This window comes from Achroia grisella, unplaced genomic scaffold, assembly GCF_030625045.1.
Source record: "Achroia grisella isolate CSIRO2021 unplaced genomic scaffold, CSIRO_AGI_Agris_v1 utg204, whole genome shotgun sequence".
Lineage (NCBI taxonomy): Eukaryota > Metazoa > Arthropoda > Insecta > Lepidoptera > Pyralidae > Achroia > Achroia grisella.
In genome coordinates, this window is record NW_026712703.1 from 2,296,380 (window position 1) to 2,317,795 (window position 21,416).

The 21,416-nt window shown below is 35.3% G+C and overlaps 1 protein-coding gene across 50 annotated transcripts in view; it reads right to left on the minus strand.

The window, feature by feature from the left end:
* The window catches only part of LOC131842064 (cell adhesion molecule Dscam2), a 71,060-nt gene that overhangs the window by 3,039 nt on the left and 46,605 nt on the right, over positions 1–21,416 (minus strand). For 16 of the 50 annotated variants that reach the window (XM_059190509.1, XM_059190508.1, XM_059190512.1 and 13 more), the window contains 26 exons: positions 15,521–15,640; positions 15,243–15,416; positions 15,080–15,168; positions 14,764–14,971; positions 14,523–14,679; positions 14,196–14,447; positions 13,986–14,096; positions 13,639–13,880; positions 13,403–13,558; positions 12,905–13,053; positions 12,515–12,647; positions 12,314–12,423; positions 11,961–12,120; positions 11,406–11,557; positions 10,334–10,416; positions 9,256–9,432; positions 9,087–9,151; positions 8,550–8,651; positions 7,949–8,146; positions 7,113–7,289; positions 5,962–6,060; positions 5,036–5,208; positions 4,221–4,334; positions 3,694–3,832; positions 3,179–3,328; positions 1,936–1,996 (listed from right to left, as the gene is read on the minus strand). In XM_059190509.1, coding sequence (XP_059046492.1) covers positions 1,936–1,996; positions 3,179–3,328; positions 3,694–3,832; positions 4,221–4,334; positions 5,036–5,208; positions 5,962–6,060; positions 7,113–7,289; positions 7,949–8,146; positions 8,550–8,651; positions 9,087–9,151; positions 9,256–9,432; positions 10,334–10,416; positions 11,406–11,557; positions 11,961–12,120; positions 12,314–12,423; positions 12,515–12,647; positions 12,905–13,053; positions 13,403–13,558; positions 13,639–13,880; positions 13,986–14,096; positions 14,196–14,447; positions 14,523–14,679; positions 14,764–14,971; positions 15,080–15,168; positions 15,243–15,416; positions 15,521–15,640 — 3,751 coding nt within the window. Of the gene's footprint in view, positions 1–1,935; positions 1,997–3,178; positions 3,329–3,693; positions 3,833–4,220; positions 4,335–5,035; positions 5,209–5,961; positions 6,061–7,112; positions 7,290–7,948; positions 8,147–8,171; positions 8,343–8,549; positions 8,652–9,086; positions 9,152–9,255; positions 9,433–10,333; positions 10,417–11,405; positions 11,558–11,960; positions 12,121–12,313; positions 12,424–12,514; positions 12,648–12,904; positions 13,054–13,402; positions 13,559–13,638; positions 13,881–13,985; positions 14,097–14,195; positions 14,448–14,522; positions 14,680–14,763; positions 14,972–15,079; positions 15,169–15,242; positions 15,417–15,520; positions 15,641–17,312; positions 17,607–17,703; positions 17,992–18,053; positions 18,342–18,461; positions 18,750–18,793; positions 19,079–19,151; positions 19,437–19,564; positions 19,856–20,767; positions 21,053–21,416 lie in introns of all 50 variants that reach the window. The other 34 variants (XM_059190518.1, XM_059190513.1, XM_059190515.1 and 31 more) reach the window with 16 other exon arrangements.

Sequence of the window (21,416 nt, forward strand, 5' to 3'; positions counted from 1 at the left end):
AGCGGTTCGGAGCGGTGAGTTGGCAGTTAGAGACCGGGCCTATTGTGTACCGTCGGCTTTATACCTGGCCTCCCTTTTATTAATATATTTGTTTATACAAGTTTAGACACGTTTCTCCAGACTTAAACAGAAATTTCTATTGTTATAATATTTTACCGAAGTTATTTTAGTCTATCCAAGAAAGTTATCCAAGAAATTACAAAATTCTACGGATTAGCAATTCGACGCCATCCAGATTCGCTTGAAGATGAGAAAGGAAGTTTGGGCAACGTACTATCACAAATGTTCTTCTGATGAAAACCCTCAGCATCAATTTTGTCCAGAAGGCGAAGACAGTTGGTGTAAATGGCGTAGGCTGAAGCTAATAATGAACTGGACCAATTTCATCACGATAAACCACCTATATATACCGGTTTTCGAAGATTTATCGAAAGACGAATTATTAATTCGTTGTTTAGGAGCAGAGACACAAAACAATAACGAATCTTTGAATTCTTTGATTTGGACTTTCGCTCCTAAACATCTTCATTCTGGTCCCAAAGTTGTTGAAATTGCTAGCTACTTAGCAGTTATTATCTTTAATGAAGGTTTTCAAGGTATTTTAAAAGTTATGTCGATTATGGGATAGCGTATGTTGAGAAACGGGATGAAAAGCGAATCTTACGCTCTGAGCGGCGCGTAAGTGATGTCGTTAAACAAGCCAGGATTGACTCAAGAGCTGAACAATCTGCTTTAAAAGAGTTTCACGAGGAAGAGGAAGGAATACTCTATGGACCAGGCATCGCCGATTGAGAGTAAGTTGATATTTTAATAGTTTTTAACGGACTTGAAACTTTAAACGCGTTTTTCTCAAAACTGTGTTTTTCAAACTTTCCTCCATTGTATCTCAGAAACGGCTGGACCGAATTACTTGAAATTTACAGGGCACACTCAATATATGTAAACGCATGGAATGAACTATTATCAATCGAAAATTTTCAAAACTTCGATTTTTTTTATAGCAAAAAAAAAAAAAAAAACGCCTAATTTGCAACTTTTATTTCAAATGTCTATCAAAAATCCAATTTTTTTTATATTCATTTGATTATAGGTCATTCCGTGCTTTTAAGCCTACAAATTAAAACGCCGTTTTTTTTTTTTTTCAGATAAGCCGATCAGCCGGAATCGCGGAGGAAGTGGGAGCTCTTTTTTTCGAGGCGGGGGTGTTCAGAGCGCTGTAACTCTAGTTTGACTGAATATTTTTAGCTGAAATTTTATATTTATACTGTCCAAATATGTGTTAATAAATGATAAAAAACTTGAAGCTCTAAATATTTACTGGTCGTAGAAAAAAAAATCCTAAAATATCCCTAAAAAACAGGCCGTCACATAGGAAGACCCCCTTAATTGAATGAAAATGTCACAAATCGTAGATAGATATTGGTAGAGATAGACACTAAATAATTATTTATATATAGGTATATTATACAAAAAATGTTGGTATGTTTTCTATTAGATATAATAGAATTATATAATGTTGGCTGATACACGCACCAAAATGTTAGACCTCCATGAGAATTGGTAATGTTTAGACAATTAAGATTTATAATAAATATATTATTTTAATCGAAACTACTTTAACGTGATTGCATGCATCAGCATGCAAAAATAGGTAATTTGTTCTTTTTTTAAATATTACTTATTTCTGTTTGATCTTTAATTTTTATATATAGGTAAATATGTAGCTTCGATTAATGACACAAAGGAGTTTGTCACAAATTTATTAATTTCGTAATATAAAGAAAATAAAATGTATGGTGTCTCACATATCCAAATTTATGTGTAACTTATGGGGTTAGTGTTTACGTGATGATAGTTTGTTTCCAATTGCTGTCACAATTTATGGTGTGGTGAAATGTAGTGCATGAGTGGTACGTTAGGTCTCGTTGAACTGACCTGTCAATGAGTTTCCTCATTTCCTCGCTGTGCATGCCGTCCTTGGCAGTGTGGGCCCTGACTGCAACAACACACAAGTCACGACGAGCTCTACTCTAGACACGATACTCGGAGACACCTGCCCTCTACTGATACCGATCATACAATATCCACTCTATGACTGTCACGTCATAAATATTGTAATAATAATACATAGAGTGGATACTCTATGATTACAATGTCCAAAACATAGATGTACTAAATCTACAGAACCAATATTTTTTTAAATAGAAATAATTAGTTAACACAATCACGTCTAAGCACATAAAGATCAATGATTCATAAAATTTTGAAAACCCTAAGTTACCTTCAGTACGTATATACGTGGCATAATTAAAGAAATTCATCAATTATACTTTGTTATTTTTAACGAGGTAAGAAATAGTTTCACTATTAAATTGATATAATTAATTTTGCCGCGTAATTCACACTGTAAGAAGTAGAAAAATACAAACATACCTATTATATAGAATGTAATTTTGAAAGAAAGAATCTAGAAAGCCAATTGCGTAAACGTCTATAATACGTAAGCTTGAGATTCAATATTGTTAAGAAATAAGTATTGAGAAACATTTTGCATGCTGTCAGTCACAATGAAAATTAACATAAATTAATTATTGAACTGAAATATTTTTACCGTCTTCTGTTCAGGTGACACCCATGAGTGCATGGACCAATCCGACAATTAATTTGATATGGAATTTTAAATGGATGATGTGTGATTTATCGAATAACTCGATGATCTTGATCGTCATACTTCTTATATTATACTAATATATGTACGTATAGTGAGGTAGAGTGTATATGTATACATAATAAACATTGATCATATATTCGTAATAGGTTATAAATTATGTACGTGTATAATTCAAAATCTTACTTAAAAAGTATGACTATATAAATATATATATATATAAATAAATGTTTCAATTTGTTTTCAGTAATCTCAATTTAATTGTGTCCCTGTCAGAAGAACAATTTTATTAAATTTTATTATAATATTATTAAATTCAAAATATAATATTTTGTACTGATATCCATTATTATATTAATTATCTATAACCATTTTAAAATTATTAATAGATAAAGAGATTTTGTGAATAACGATATATGTTTCAACTGAGGAACAAATGAGGAAGCAATCGTAGGCAATGCTAGTTGCTGTTCATATATATATTTATTTATTTACATAGGTTCTACGTACCAGGATAGTTGCGTGGTTGGTCACATTCGGCCTCGGAAATTTCGTTCGAATCCTTGCTTTCGTTGAATGAGGAGGAGCAGTTGTTGTCGTTGTTGACGTTACGTGGTGGTGGTGGGGGAGGTTCGGGAGATCCGCCGCACTTGCGTGTTCCTGTCATGTATTTTTTATATAACTTGAAATCGCAAACAAGCCCATCAGATGGAAAGTGATAACCGTCTATTTGTGAAGAGTAAAAATAATAATATGCCATACCACCCATGAAACTTGTCATATATTGCAATACTTAGGAACTAATGTTAACGTTAATCCGTCCGTCATTAATGTCACAGCTATATTTTTTTATATTATATTTATATACTCAATTTCCAACATTTTATTTCCATATCAAGAATGAAACCTACAATATTAAACCAATGTAGGAATAATCTTCAAAAATTAAATTCGTTGCCATTATACGTTACAGAGTTCAATATGAAATAGTGTCATGCTTCCTAACAGGATAAAAAAATACATACCAATGCTAGGTCGTGATCCATAGTGATCGGAATAGGGGGTGCCATAAGCGCCGGCATATTGTTCGTCTTCAGGTGCACAGCAAGCAGGTTCGTCATACTCAGGTCCGCATGCGTACATAGGTCGGGAGTAGCGAGCGCGCTGCAAACAATTCACGCCCACGTTGTTATAATGAGACAATCCGACTATTTACATCATCTAGTGTACTAACATAAATTAAAATGAAAGTTTGTGAATTTAGGAGTGGTAAATAATTTGATCATTGATCAGAAAAACAATTTTTCCGTAAGATAAGCAGACATAGTCTGTAAATCTGTAATAATATTTTTTGGTAACCAACCAAGTACACCATAGCAGATACTGTTCTTCCTTCTTATATTTGTAGTAATTCTATGAATATATAATCTATTTAGAATTCCATGTACAATATATGATTATTGTAATGCTTTTCATATATGCACTAAGGAATATATTAATGATTTGAAAAATACATAGTATTTTTATTAGTACGAGTCGTTAAAATAATTACGTATTGATCCTCTTCGGCGCAGGTAGCGGGGTCGTCGTATTCGGGAGCAGTAGAATAAATAGCACTTTGTCCTCCCTGAGAGTTCTTACGGGCATAGCGGCTGTTAGCTCTTGGCTGTGTATAAAATTAATAATTTATTTATCATGAATTGAATGAAAATCTATCGAGATTTTTATGTAAGTAATTATATAAATATTCGTCGTATATATGAAACCGACAAGTATAAAAAACCTTTATTAGATATTGATCTATTTTGTTACAATTTTAATTACAAATTGATTTTTGCACACCTGTCATGAGATTAGTCAGATACGGACAACGGACGGATCTCGACAACATATTTTTAAAACTAATACTTACCTACATTTGGCAAATAAAGTATTATTATAGTTGTCATTATAATTCAAGCTCATATTTTCATTTAATAAAATGAAACAAATATATAATGCATAGCAAATAAATAAAATTTGTTTAATTGTTAAAATAATAGTACAACTATTATTTTAAGAGGAGGAGGAGAAGATACTAGAATGTCATAACATATCAAATACGTATGGTACGATGGGACTGACGTACCAAAAATGGACAAAAAGCCTTAAATTAATACAGACAAAAAAGCCAAAAAATAGGTATACTTAGTGGTTGAAATCGAGTTTGTTTTACCTATTTTTAGATCCACTATAACGAACAAAATGTGGGATCTGATACAACGAAGACATGGTGAATAGTAAAAATGCTGAATCTTTTATAGCTTTTATAAGACATATTTACTATTTATTCGTATAGCGTTTGTAAGACAGTGAAGAGATTCTCACCATGCTCTGTGACCCAGCTCGGGAGTGCGCGGGGTGGTGGGGGTGAGGATGTGCGAGGGTACCAGCATGCGCAGCATGGTGATGCGGGAATGCCAGCGCCTTGCTTGGATCCATCTCTTCGCGGAAGCCTAGCAGATGGAATGTCGCGTATGGGCAGATTTCATCTTCCATGCCTGTGAATTATACACAAGATATTAATGTACATTTTATGGTAATGTGAACTAAGTGCTGTTGTAAAATGTAAAAGTATATTTCTGTTGTGGCATAATAGATTGTAGAGAACTGATTTTGTTGACCACACCATTAAGAAAAGTGTAAAACACTTACTTACACGTAACATATTATGCATTTATTACGTCCTGACCATTTTATTGTTAGATTATACAAAGTGTCATATTAAAATTTGAATAGTGTTTTAATTTGTAAAGCTTTTTTAAACTGAAATAAATACAGGATAATATTACAAAATGGGGTGCAGTACTTGTTGGAAATAATGAAGTTATTTGTCAGGTAGTGAGATATACTCGTATGTTATGATAATATATAATACATTATTAAACACTCGAAATACAATGAGTATTACTATACAAATACGCACACAGCGGGCAATGTTAGTAGCATACACGTCGGACTGCGACTTACCTACTTAAAACTATGGTTAATAAATCGCATAAATTATAAACATAAGATTTTATATAATAAAATTCATATATATAAATAATTCACGGCAAGGCTATCTACAAACTAATGAAGCCACCAGCATGCTAGCTTAAATTCTACATTTCGATCCATTCCAACACAAGTAAATGTAAATAAACTAGACATTTTAACTGTGATAGGTAATCGTCAGATCTAAAATATATGCAGATACTTAGCTGACATTTCTGTTTGGGATGGAACGTCATGGAGTACTTAATAAAGAATACCTGTGGAAATGGTGTCTCCGGAACCAGTGCGGCGCATACGAGGACGTCGCACCCTCTCGTAGTGATGACGACGCGGGTCCCACGTAGAATGCGCGCCCACTGAACCACACTACTGCGTTACGCATGCGCGTACCATATACCGCATACTCCCATACACCATCTCGCTTTGAAATCTCACGTACACTTACGTATTACGCATATAATATTAACGTACATACTATATCATCGCGTGTAATTAATCCAGGTACTGTAGATAAGTAACATTAAATATAGGTACCAACTAAAGTGTACACGCGAGTAGACAACAGCGAGATAATATTTGAGAGGCATTCCATAAATCTACGGATAATGAATGCACCAGTGTCTATTCCTGGCCATTTGTGATGTTTTTAAATTTGAAGATAATAACTTATTTTAAACATCGCTTTACAATCAAGCGGACAACACAGCTGAGGATTAAGCAAGGGGACACGCAAAAACAATGAAAGTTGTAGCTTTTGCCAATATGATGGATAAAAATAAGTGTTACTATAGACACTACTAAAATTAAATATTTATTAAATATAAAGTGATAAACTATTCATAGCTATTGGGATTATTTTGGAACTACGATTAACTTAAATTAAACTTCAGTTAAATGTTATTAAAGGTTCACCGTTATGGCTTACACTACCATTCCTATATATTTAGGAAGCGGTTTATACCGTCAAAATGTAGGTAGGTACATACTCGTATAACCCGAGTAAAGTTTGAACAACATAATATTAGGAACAAGGTTAGTCCGAAGTTGTCAACGTTTATAGCTATTTGAATTAAATACCATAATAATCCCAGTAAGAACATATAACTGATAATCTAGAGAGGTTTTTAGTTACCTCCACCTATAAATGTAAATCTCTTCTACATTTTCTTACAATACAGCATAGACAAGAATACTGAAGAATGAAAGGAAAATCGTGCAAATAGAGAAAAAAAGCTATAATAATAAAATAGAAAAAGTTATTTAAGTATCCTGGAGCAGTCATCCGACGACGCGGTGGCCATTTATCAAGTCATCCAGATGTGTGAGTGCGACCTATTGTACACTGCACTGTACACTGGTCAAGAAAAGGTGCATATGAAATATATCAAATCAGTAATACCATACTTACTGATAACGGCCTGACGCTTAACTCTATCGCAGGTGTTATAGTTGGAGCCAGGAACGGGTGGCAGCTTGCGGTTGGGGGGCGCAATATAACCGAGTTCGTCACGCAGTCCGCCGCGCTTGTCGAGCGTGCCTCCGCCTCCGCCCATCGCGGCTTGGGACGCATTATACACTGCATCATCTGTACAAACCCACAATGTTGGAAATGCGTCGGAGATTGGGCACATTTTCATAACTATTGTCATTACGACCTTCACAATGTCCATCTGCAGATACATTTGTAGTGAATTCGTGATAAAAAATAATATGTCCTGATTTCATTCTCTCAGACTAATTCTATCGTTTGTCATTTGTGCCTCGCCAGTCAGTATGTGTACCATTAGTACAGGTGGTTTCACAATTAACACCAGTAACCAACAAAGATACTGTAGCATCATTATTTTGTAGTGACCTATATAATATATATTCACTTGTATGTAGATAATAATTACAAGCAGATATAATCGATAAGTTGGATAAAATATTAAAATGTAAAAAAACGGATAGAATATTTGACTAACTATTTATAAAGATTTCAACATATATGTGTCTTTGTTAGTCATATTGTTATTTACAGAAGTTTATGAAGTTAGCTAAAACTAATACGAATTGCAAAGAATAAGTTAAAATAATGAATTTAGAACAATGAAAACGTCTAAAAATGAGTGTGTCGCTGACACTGTTTACATGCTGGAAACATATTATATCAAATAGTTAAGGTAAGTACATCTATAACTTAAGGAAAATGTCGAATGATATAAATTATAAGAGATAAGCGGCGATCCATGCCTCCATACATACAGTACACGTCCTTCTGACCTCGCAGCCGATGTGGAGCATTTCTACGTGCAAGTGTAAGACAGATGACGACGACTCCCACAATGAACACGACAATAGTCGCTAGAATGGGCACCAATACTTCGGGTTCCAACCAAGCCTTGACCCACACTGGTAAGTCCTTGCCGCCGTCCACATTGTTGGGTAGCGGTGCGATAGTTCCTAGAAATTATGAACGGTGAAGTACCTTTATGGTGGTCGCGCGTGCCTCGCACTACGCACACGACAACAATAGCGATGATGATGACTAAGATCGCAGCGACCACGGGCACGATAAGGTTTAGGTGTGACAGGATAATCTTTAGTGTCTGCTCGGTAGTTAAGTTGTTGCCGACATCGCGTGCGGGTGCTACTGTACCTGAAATGCAAACCGCCATATTATAAAGAAATTCCGTGCGTGATAGATCATACAAAATAATTATAAACATAGAATTAAAGAGGCGATGCATTTCAGGTACACTTGTACAAATTATTAAATTAACGATGAATAAAAAGAAAGCGTTCGTACGATTGAATTTATCACAAAAACTCAAAAGTATATATATTAAATATTTAAATTACATACCACCAGTCATAGTGAGGGTTGCGAAATCATACTCGGCGACGTTGAAACCTGCGTTATTATGTGCTGTAATCCTTAAAGTATACCAAGTAGCGGCCTCCAGGTCTGAAAGTTGTTTAAATACTTACGTTAATATTATTATTTATATATGTACATATAACTAATAAATTGAGCCTAGGTTCGAACTCCTAGCGGTGCCTAGACTAAAGTAGTATTCGCCAGGCAGAAGTTGCCCTATAAGTCCTTTCGCGTGGCTCTAAGTGTCATCTGCACTCGTCCCCTATATTTCGGTAAAGTTGTAAAGGCCAGCTGCGGCCAACAGCATTAGAATAGTTCGAAAAAAAGTTGGAATTCATGCTCATTATCATATGTATGCATTTCATATTGCAAAATATAGTATTATTTTGCAATATGAAATGAAAACCTGTTTATGTACTTAATAATTATCATTTTATGCTAGGTCCTATTCGGCAAAGTAGAGTAACAATCATCTTTCATACAATCTATAAGCTCTACATATAGGTATCCAACTATACTTACCAAGTACAACAAAATTGCCGCCTGGTTTTACTGCATTCGAAATTTGATTCCATTCAGCGGTGCCCCTGAAATGATTATTATTTTAAAAACACCTCATACTAGTGTATTTTAATGTAATAAATACAAACATATTTGCTAAAAAATGGATACTGTAGGTAATCATACTAACTTCTTTTTGTTTTCGACTACGAAGTGGCTCATAGGGCAGCCGCCATCGAGCCATTGTTTAAGGTGAAGCGTAACCGAAGAACTGCCGACCTCGATGAAGTCAGTGGCCCTGGGCACTGGAGGTTTGGAGCCACGAGTTCCAGCGAATACAACATCCGATGCTTCACCTGTGCCGATCCTAAACAACAACATTATATTTATTTTCATAATAAATTAGCACTAAGGCTGAACATCATTACATATGTATAATATAGTAGGGTCTCCCCTCGGTCGAGAGGGGATTAGTAATGGCGCCTAGTGACGCTATTACCAGCAATGTCATGTCAGGTTGACTATTTAACGGTACCCCGCGGTACCGTTAAGTACAGGCGGGTGCACTATATTCATCTATCAATAATCATAGTGGTAGCACATAGGGCTCACTTTTATTATATTCCTTGTAGCGCAGAAAGGTGAAAGGATACAAAGAGATCTTTTACATATGTATCTATTATAGATTCTAGATATATTTACAGATAGAAGATATGTAAGAATACTTATTTACAACAATAATACAAGTAAGGGTCCCGAATGACAAGTTGTTTTTTTAATTCGCATCGTATTTAGGTAACCCCCCCGTGGAAGGACTTAAGAAACGGCTATAGGTCAACTCCTGCCTGACGGATACGACTTTATTCTGAGGGCACCGCTAGGGCTCGAACCTCAGCTCAAGCTCAAGTCGTCGTAATTTCGATCCCCGTTTGAATTGGGTCGTTCGGAGGCGAAAGAATAATGCTGAGATGAAAAATTTTCCGCGGTGGCTATATTGCATACTGATAGATAATCTATTCATTGCAGTTTACTAAAATAATAATTATTGTTGTTAATGGTAATTGTTTTTACTTTTTTCCTTGTATTTTTTTATATAGTAATTTTATATCCATTTCAATGTACATATTTTTTTAAACAATTTATATGATATGTAATATATACGCTGCTATGAGTAACATCATTATTGTGTTGTAAAAAAAACTATCCTATAACTAGTTACCCAGTTTTATTTTGTTACGTAAGTACTTCTAATATAAATAAATACATACCCGTTGTAGGCCGTGACATATAATTGATATTTAGATCCGCAAAATAAGTTTTCTAATGTGTAAGTATCGGTGTGAGAAGGAATCTGAAATAAAAAAACAATGTAAGTTCTAAGCGTTAGAAAGTTGTATATCGTTAATTGTATAATGAAGTACCACAGAGAAACTATACCAAATTTAACTATAGTAGAAAACAAAAGAATTGATCGTTGCCCAGTACCATTTGCCAAAACAAGCTTTGCCCAGAGACACTATAACTTCCATACGCCTTACTTATATAATAAAGTAAACAAATGATACAGCATAAAAACGATGAAAAAACCTGCTAAAAACACTAAAACCTGGTTAAAGGTTTTGACTATGATCAAACAGAAAATGTATTAAAAATTTAACTCAGGTAATTACATACATATATAGTAAAAGAATTACTATATAAATAACACACACACATACATACACACACACACTTACCCACATACCCATACTCCTAATCAAAGACATGGACAATATATATTTTTTTTCTTTTTCCTCATTTTTCTTGTATACAATACTTTGATTTTTTTTCTTTCTACATTGTGTTAAATTAAAGTTCTGTACAATCTAGTATGCCAGAAAGAATAGCGTCTCTTTTATACATTTAGTTTTTTTTTTATTCAAAAGTATTTAAGTTTTTTTTTCATTCCTTTATGTACACAACTGCAAATGTACCAAAAATGTTTACAGAATGTTGGCTGGCTTTCATGGCACAGGTTCACCTATATCGAAAGCCAGGGCTAACTATATTTAATTGTACCGTACATTTATGAAAAAAGTTTATTATTATTATTAATGTAGGTATAGATAGGTTTACTGTAAATTAGAAATTGTTTAAATTAGTGTTCAAAATATTAGTCAGAATATTATTTGACAAATATTATGAACAATAATTTAAACAATTTCTAATTTACTTACCGACAGTTGATTACAGATTTCATTATCGCAGAATAAGGTGTTGTTTAGGAAAATAAAAAACAAAACGTACTTCAGATTTACTCTGCCTGTAACTTATAGATTCAATTTCATAAATGTAGCTGACCTGAACAGTTTCCCAGTCTCCAAACTCTTGCTTGTAGTGTATAGAGTAACCGGCGGCGGGTGATTGTTCAGCTTCGTCAGATGGCTTCAGGCGCAGAGTGAGTGATGACACCGACGACGCCGCAATAGTCAGTTGTGGGGGGAAGGGTGGCGCTGCAGAATATGGAGTTGGCAGTTATATATTCATGTAATTTTATAATAATATAACTACAGCTTATAATAATGTAACTGTAATTGCAAACCAGTCTATAATTACTTCCAATAGCAGTGTAAATAAAAACAATATCCCGCTATTTTTGATACCGGCCACAGTGACTTATGTGTTTTTCACAGTCACAAAACTGTCTAACAGTATCTTGTAAGCTATATTAATTGCCTGATGAGGCTCGTTTATGTCGCGATATGGGTCTCAGTCAGTAATTAATAAGGAAAGTTATAATATTTCTAGCATTAGTGTTCAGGACTCCCGCATCGAATATCAGTCGTCTTATACTATTGGTAATGGAATTTAACAAAATAATATAAATCCATTAAGTTCCAAAACCTCGATACTAACCAAGAATAGAGAGCGTGTGGGTAACGGTGTCTGTGCCAAATTGATTATCCACGTGACATGAATACTCGCCGGCGTCCTCGCGCGCTACTCCAGCAATCTGAAGCGACCCTTCAGGCAGTTGACGTATACGTTCCAATGTTTCCAGAGGTTGTCCCTTGACCTGAGTGCACAAAGAATTCACTGTAGTCTTCATCTAAGTAATTAAAAGCAATTACAAAGGTAATTATCCACATCATTTCCTTCATTACCATATATTAATATTTACCAAAGTTGAGCACTAAGGGTTTTATTGATATTATGTACATAAGACGTACATTTGGTGTTATTGAAATAGCAACTTGTATGTAATATACCTTCCACAAAATGTTTGGAGGAGGCACGCCGACGGCAAGGCACGGCAGCTTTACGTCTTCCTTGTAGGTAGCAATGAACGACTCATCAAAGGAAGCAATTTTTGCGGGAACTGGCAAAAATATATATAATTTTTAATTTACTAAACACATTTCAATGTATGTAGACGAACATGTTTATACTCGATACATAATTAAAATTACCTTTGTCACTAGGGCTGCAAGAAGCCGTTGCTGAAGATTGCCCTTCGCCAATAATGGTAGAAGCAGTAACCCAGAAATCATATCGACCGGCTTTCAAGTCTGTTGCAGAGTAGCTGGTTTGAGATGCAGGAACCTGGAATACTTTTTTAAGTGAGTACTTTTGGCTAAGAATAAGGTTTTGCGAATGTGAGCTATAATTTTCAATAAACTTTTATATCACGTAAATAAAGCCATATCAATAGTTTCTTTAATCACATATACACATTGTTTTATTGATTACAGACGAACGTAAATATGAAACATTACTATTATTTCATATTTCACAAGGAACTATTCTCTGTGAAATATGGAATTCAGAATATTAATTTATCTCATATACAATAACAATACCTTGTTGGGATGCGGTTCAGCGTTCTGTGCCTGCGTGTATACATTGTAGTGCGTAACAACACCGTTGGGTTGTGCTGGAGGTCTCCAGGATACAAGAATTGAATCAGGTCCCATGACAAGAGCTTTTACAGCACGAGGTGCTTCGGGAACTGTTAAAAATATAGTACATACTTATGAAAATGGGTCTCGATGTTTTTAACTATCTTATATTTTACTTACCTATATAAAGATATACCGATTTCTTACATATATACCTAATTCTTTAACATAAAATATTTACTTACACAAGTTTTTTAAAACTTCAGTAGACACCTTAAGTAATATTTTACAAGGCATTATTCATTCGCAGGCGTGGTTTGATTAATTGTAATTAAACTTATTGTCATAGATTTTAAAAGTATATTATACGTTTTTAAATACTGTTATAAAATCGTGTTTTGAAAATATAAATAAATTATCTAAATTTTGTAATAATTTTCACATATTTAATATGGTTACCGTCTTGTTCAGTTTGGCAGTGGATTGGGGTAGATCGTACACCATCACCTCCGTTTGTAGTAGCTAGCACTTCCATTGAGTAGTTAGTATACTTCTTGAGTCCATGTAAGATTGTTTCACTGCTTGCCGTAATTTTGGTGTCCTTGGTCTTTTCATCTAATAAAATAAATAAGTGGAGTATTTGAATTTGATCCACAAAATGCTAAATAAAATAAAATTTATATCAAAATACTTACCATACCAAGTTCCACTAGGTCCATATATCACCTTGTAGGCTTTAATAAGACCATTTGCAGCGGTAAGAGGAGGTGAAACCCATGAAACGCGAATAGTTTGTGCAGTAAGAGTAGTGCAGAAAACATCTTGAGGAGGGGCAGACGGAGCTCCTTCAGCAGTGTACGCTTTAACTTCAGTAGATACCGGACCAGAACCCATTTTGTTAAATGCCTGAACCACCATAGCGTATTGGGTGTAGGTTCTATAAAAGTTGATATTTTAATAAATTATAGGCACATCTCAAAATTAACCAAGTTTTTAATCAGATTTTCTAATCTTAATAAACTATGTGATTTGCTCTACTTACTTTAAATTCGAAATATCGAGATGATGTTCTTTGCCAGACTCCTTTGAGATATCAACTGTTTCAAATACGAATGATTTGTTGCTTGAAGCCAGTTTGTAACCAACATAATACCTACAAATGGATAAATATTTATATTAACGATTAAAAAAAAAACCTTTATTCGCTTAATAATAATGTATTTTAATGGTATCAAAGGAATTGAAAACTTACCCTTGGAGTTCGCCATTCCAATCCTGGGGCGGGGGAGGTTTCCATGTTACCCGCAATATATGTCTATCTACAGCGTCTACCTTTACATCTTGGGGTGGGCCACTTGGAGCTTCTTCAGCAGTGATAATCGTTACGGTTTCCGATGGTTCTGAAGTACCTAATTCATTTTCAGCTACAATTCTTATGTGGTAAGCAGTGGCAGGTCGTAAACTAAATACACCAGCTTCTGTAGCGTCACCAGGGACAAGAACTCTGAAAAATATTTTTTACATAGACATTTGCTGCAAAATAATTAATGAATTTACTACAATGACAATTTACTAGTACCTGTCAATATCTTTTTCCCAGGTACCCTTAGCACGTTTGTACTCAATAAGGAACTTCTTGATAGGCGAATTTCCATCGTAAGGTGCAGCCCACGAAAGTTGTACAGTTCTCCCAGATTTGTCCAAAACTTTCAAACCATAAGGTGCTTCAGGAACCTCTGTAAATGATACATAATATTTAATTACGTTGTTTCTCTCTACGCTCATAAGTGTCTTTTTAAATATCAACTATTTTTCGTTACCTTGAATAATCATGTTGATACTGGTATCATCAGAGCCAAAGGTATTGGTAGCTACACAAGTAAATAATGCACTATCTGATCGTTCCGTTCTCCTAATACTTAAATCAGAAACAACTCCTCCAGAAAGAATTTCTTCTCGAATAGTGTAGCGAGGATCTAATTTTGGTTCGAGGCGTTTGTTATTCATGTTCCAGATTATTCCAATAGGCTGTAATTAATTGATTTTGAAAATATGATATTCATTGTTAAAAAAGTAAGCTATGAAGGTTGCTGTTCATATTATCATGCAATATAGATATAATATAATACATTTTACCTTTTCACCCTTGGCTTGACATTGTAATACAGCTGGTTCACTTCGACGTGCAGTTTGATTTCTCATTTTAATTTCGAACTGAGGTGGTGCTGTAATATATTGAGTTTTAAATAGTTTTGTATTGAAACTACACTATAATATAAAATAAAATAAAAAATCTTACCCTGAACACTAATTAAGATTACGGCAGATAGTCCAGATCCAATTCCATTGACAGCTTCACAGAGGTAATAACCTTCATTTGTTTTTTGGATGTTATCAATAGTTAATGCTCCATCCTCCACTTTTACATTAGGATTGTTTGGCTTTAGGTCTTTATAGTCGCCAGGTGTGTCTCCTTCAATAAAAATACGATTATTGCAATTTAAATGATATAGTATAATTCGATCTTTTTAACTGATAGCAGTAACATCACGGAGTGAATAGAAATTACATATCCACCTTCGGCCCTCTTCCATGTAACTTGAGGCTTAGGAAAACCATCGGCTTTACATTCAACCTTAGCATCTGAACCTTGCGCAAAAGCTTTATCAGTAGGTTCCAAAATCCAACGTGGAGGAACTGAAAACGTATAATTCGTTACAACGACTACAATAAATTACAACAATTAATAACATAATTATAAAGATTTTAAACTGAAATATTTAAAATTTTACTAATTTATTATGTATTGTTGTTGTCAAATAAATAAGTAATAATATATTTTTTTGTTTGAAAAAGGGACACACTACTTTATAATACAGATATGTGCTATGTTCACCTCAACAGCAACAAATGGTCAACATGAATCTGATTAACCAGTTTATCCGCTTACCATCAGGCAGATATTATGCTTGTTTGCCAAAATTATTGTTTCTTTCTGTATGATGAAAATATCATATCTCAATGGAAAACTAGGATTCTGTTAGAATACAAACAAGCCATGAGTATTATTTATTACAGTACAATTAATTATATTTCTTATCAAAATTTTCAGTGTGTGGTTTTAAGATCAGATCAGAATTCTAGTTTTTAATAATTAAAATATATTTAAAAGCTTCTATACACTTCAGCTCTTGGTGGCAACTATAGATATGAATATTAATAAAATGAAACAAGGAAGTATTTTGCAAAGCTGTTACATTAGAAGCTTTTAATTACTCATTATACTACTAAATATTTATTTTAGACTATTATTAACTAGAACATAACAATATTGAACAATAAATAAATAAAAATAAAAAGCATGACAAACGCATTAAAGCTGTGTTGAAATAAACTAGCACTTAAAATAAATGTGTTCACTTTAAAACTTCGAATTTAATTTTAAAAAGCTACTAGTTTACTCCATCATCGAATTAGTCAACGCAAAGCACACATACACACAGTAAAGCAAACAATACCAGTAAATTAAATAAAAAAAAATGTAGAGGAACCCAAGGAATTGGAAGGAAGGATATTAAAAATGCAAGGAAAGGAAGAAGAAATGGAATCGATGAGAGCCGCAGCCTGTTCCTAATAACAACGATTTCGACGTCTTTATCCATAATTATGTCAATAACTTATACTGCATTACTTATAAGGCCATTTATATTTGCAAACTCAATAAACCCGGAAAGAAAATGGCTCAAATTGAGGAAGATATTATGGCACCTAAATAGAAACATTTTTTTGTTTCGATAATCTAATCCTACAACAATAATTGCCTACATTAATAATAGATTCAAGCGTTTCTCCTATATTCTATGCAAAGCTTTTCCGTGCTAGGAGTGAGGTTACACAGACATCTGCATGTATACCATGTATTTCTAATGTGGCAGTATAGTTGGAAAAGCCGGCAGCATTGCGTGCGAGACACGCATAAGAGCCGCTGTGTGACTATCCAGCCGGGTCAATGAGGAGCAATGAAGCTCGTTGTGCAATTTTGGTGGCCATTACACCAGACTTTTCCTTTAAAGGTTTCCCTTCAAAATGCCACTGAATCTCCAGGGGGTGATCACCTTCTGAGACTAAACAAGTGACTTGAGTAGCTTGTCCCGCGTAAAGCGGAGTCTCAAATGAGAACGGAACTATGCGAGGTATTACTGGAAACAACCATATGAATTTAGGTTAGATCTGCAGGCAATGTTAGCGACTTGTGAAAATATAATAAAAAATAGTGGTATCGGTGATCAATTTCATCCTTCAGGTGCGAATTTGTGTGTTAGTTCCCGTGGTTAACGACGTTATATAATTATATTATTTAGAAACGTGCCGTTGACGACGAGAGTAGCAGCATATTCGACGCGGCCAGCTGCGTTCTGCACGATGCAAGTATAGTTTCCCTGATGGTTCGCGCTGACCGGATTGATCGTAAGAGCGGAAGCGCGTGGACCTAGTTGCATTGTCATGATGTCTCGGTGAAGGCTGGAGTCTAAAGTTTCACTGCTGAATGTCCACGAAATGTCGAGAGGCAGATCTCCTTTCGTAGCAACGCAGTTCACTACTACTGTATCTCCCGGATTGTAGGGCATCTCACCAAAACTGAACGGCACAATTAACGGTGGAACTGGGACAATAAAAATTTTATAAAGAAACGAGAAACGTATGAATAATATTGATAAGGAGGAAATTAGAAGCATTATGTAAGTGATTGTTGTTCGCACCCTTTACGACTAGTTCAGTCGTAAGTGAAGAGATGCCTGCTGCATTGCTCGCAGTACAATTATATACACCCGCATGTTTTGCATCTACAGATTCTATGGTAATAAAACTACTTCTGCGGTCGATGTTACTGACACGAATTCCAGGAATAAAATTGGCTGATTTATTATTGACCATCCATTCGATGCGTAGTGGTTGATCACCGTGTGTTATTATGCACTGAAGAGCAAAATAATCACCGAGAAACGCCGGTTCTGGCTCGGCAACGAAAGGCGCAATTTTAGGAGGAACTGAAACAAATATTATCTAAGTATCTAAGATAAGTAAATGAATGTATTGTAGGATGACTAACCGTAAACGACTAAGTCTTCAGAATAAGTAGTGCTTCCCGCACGATTTTTTCCAATGCACATATATGAACCAGCGTGCTTGGCATCTACGGATTCTATTATAAGTAAACTACTTCGTTTCGAGTTATTTATAACATAATTATTGTTTCTTTGCGATATGGGTTGCCCATTAACCATCCATGTGATTGTGAGGGGAAGATCACCAAGATTAATAGTACACGCTGCTTGTAAATATTCTCCGACGTTTGCGGGTTTTTCGCCGAATTTGAACGGCAGAATATTTGGAGGGACTGGAATCATGTTATGGAGTATGTGTGATATTAAAACAACACAACAGAAAATTGTAAGGTAAAACAGATACAGTTGTAGAAACTAAATAGACATGAAGTTTTAGAACACCGGATAAGCACCGTTAATAGTTAAAGTCGAAGTATGAGATTGTTTTCCAGCTGCATTCTCCGCAATGCATGTATAATTCCCGGCATGACTATGTGATACTGCACCGATACTGAGAATAGCGCTTCTTTCTCCAATATTAAATACGGTTACGCCGGATCTGGGTTTAATTGGCTCATCATTAAAAAGCCATCGTAGTTGCAAAGGATGATCACCCTCAATAACCGAACAAGGTTCAGTGACCACTTGTCCAGAGTTCATGGCAACTTCCCCAAATGAGAAGGGTTGGACCACAGGAGGAACTACAGAAAAAGCAAGAATTATCCGACATATTAAATATTAATACCGATGACGTTTAGAAGAGCAGTGTGGCTGATGGTACCCGCTCTGTTGGATGCAGTACATGTGTAGTTGCCGCTATTTTGACCCAATGCATTTGGAATATCCAGAACAGAGACACGTTCACTCAATATCATAATCTTTGACCCCATTCGAGATGTAATTGGTTTTCCTTGAAAGCTCCAAGATATATTCAAAGGCGTATCACCCTTAGATACGTGACAATCAAGATGTACGGATTCGCCCGCAAATACCGCTTCATCCAATTCAAAAGGTTTGATGTGAGGAACAACTAAGCAAAAATATTTAAAATATATTAGTAGGGGAAATAGTAAAGGCATGCTGCAACTTTTAAATGGCAATACCCTTAACGTGAAGACTAGTAGAATATCTATCTTCCCCCGCTCTGTTTTTTGCTATACATGTATAATTTCCACTGTGAGTACCAGTAATAGAAGCTATAGATAAGAAGGAAGTTCGTTCCGCCATCTTGATTGTTTTAATCCCCGTATGTGATGCGACGTCTTTGCCCTCAAAAGTCCAGGTAATAGACATAGGTTGGTCTCCTTTACTAGCATGGCAGGTCATTTGTACTGATTCTCCATAATATATCGATTCCTCGATTTCGAATGGCAATATATGGGGAGGAACTGATTAGAAAGAAAAGAAACGGTAAATTGTAAGTTAAATTCTATCGTGCAATGTTGTCTAAAATGCTCTATTGTTTGGAGTAATAATTATAACATATCTTGGACAGGAAAGGGGCGAGATCTAATACCATGAATGTTGACAAGAGCAGAGTGATGAACTCGCCCAGCACGATTACTGGCTGTACAAGTATAATTCCCACTGTGCTGGCCCATTGCAGTCGGTATACTTAAAACAGAAGCTTTTTCTCCAAGCTTGGTGGTTGTTATGCCCATACTATTATGATAAGGTATTTCTTTTCCTTGAAATCTCCACGATATTTGTAATGGACGATCACCTTTCGATACATGACATGTAAGATGTACCGATTCACCAGCAAATATTGATTCTTCAACTTCAAATGGTATTATATGTGGAACCACTTAAATTGAATAAGCATGGAAAGGAATAAATTAATAAACAAATTAACCATAATTTTAAAATAAAACGTCTATAATTCCATGGGATATTAAAATACCGATCACTTTAAGCAGCGTAGTGTAAGAAGCTACTCCTGCGCGATTCTTTGCGATGCAAGTGTAGTTTCCGCTGTGAGCACCAGTGAGAGATGGTAGTACGAGTACAGAGGAGCGGTCGCCTACTTTTGAGAAAGTTCCTAGTTGTTGCGATAATGCTTGACTATTAAATTGCCAGTACACATTCAGGGGAGTGTCCCCTTTGGATATATGGCACATCATTTGCACCGATTCGCCATAAAATAATGCTTGATCGACGTCGAATGGTAAAATATTCGGTGTAACTGTACCAAAAAGAAAATTATTGGAAATAAAAGAGAAATAACAGAAATCTGATAACATAGTCATGCTGGTTCTGTGATTATGTAAAACAAAATAAACAAAAGCATTTATTAATTGTAGTAAATAATAATTTATACCAGTTTTTTATAAATCAAAACTGACCATGAACATTAAGGACAGTGGAATGGTTAGTTGAGCCGGCACTGTTGGTGGCAACACAGCTATAGTTGCCACTATGCTCGGCCATTGCCGCAACGATAGACAGATATGAAGCGCGTGATGTCATTTTAGTAGTCATAATGTCGAGATGTGATGTGATGTTTTCAAACCCATGGAAGTGCCATTTGATGTCAATTGGTAAGTCACCCTTAGACACATGACAGTTGAGCTGAACTGATTCTCCAGCAAACACCGATTCATCCGCTTCGAATGGTACGATGTATGGCATTACTGTTAATTTATAAGGCCAAATTTATTACTTAGGCAAGCGAGTAACGTGCGATAGAGGCAAGGGCGCGAATGAGATATTTTTATACCATGAACATTAACCGAGGCAGAATGGACCGCCACGCCGGCACGATTTGCAGCGTGACACCAATATTCGCCGCTATTACTTGCAGTTGCACTAGATATTGTCAATAAGGACGATCGCTCGCCGATCTTCATTGTGGTAATTCCTTGATGTGAAGATAGTTCCTCCCCGTGAAAACTCCAAGTTATAGTAAGAGGAATATCGCCTTTAGATACATGACAGTTCAATTGTACTGATTCTCCAGCAAAGACTGGCTCTTCAGCCTCGAACGGAACGATGTGTGGAGGAACTAATAAGGGGAAAAAGAAAATCATAAAAAAAAGCAATGAAAAACCTAGAATTATTGTACCCTGGATATTTAATACAGCAGTGTGGTTCACGCTTGCTACGATATTTGAAGCTGTGCAGGTATAATTTCCAGAATGTTTTTCTGTCGCAGCAGCGATAGCTAATATTGAGCTTCTGTCTCCTACTTTTGTGATAGTTAATGCTATATGTGGTTTTAAAGGCTGACCACGGAACGACCATGTAAGATTCAAAGGCGTATCGCCCTTAGGAATATGACACATAACCTGTGTGCTTTCTCCATAAAAGACAGCTTGATCGAATTCAAAAGCGGTCAAAATGGGTGCCACTGAAAGACGACTAAATTT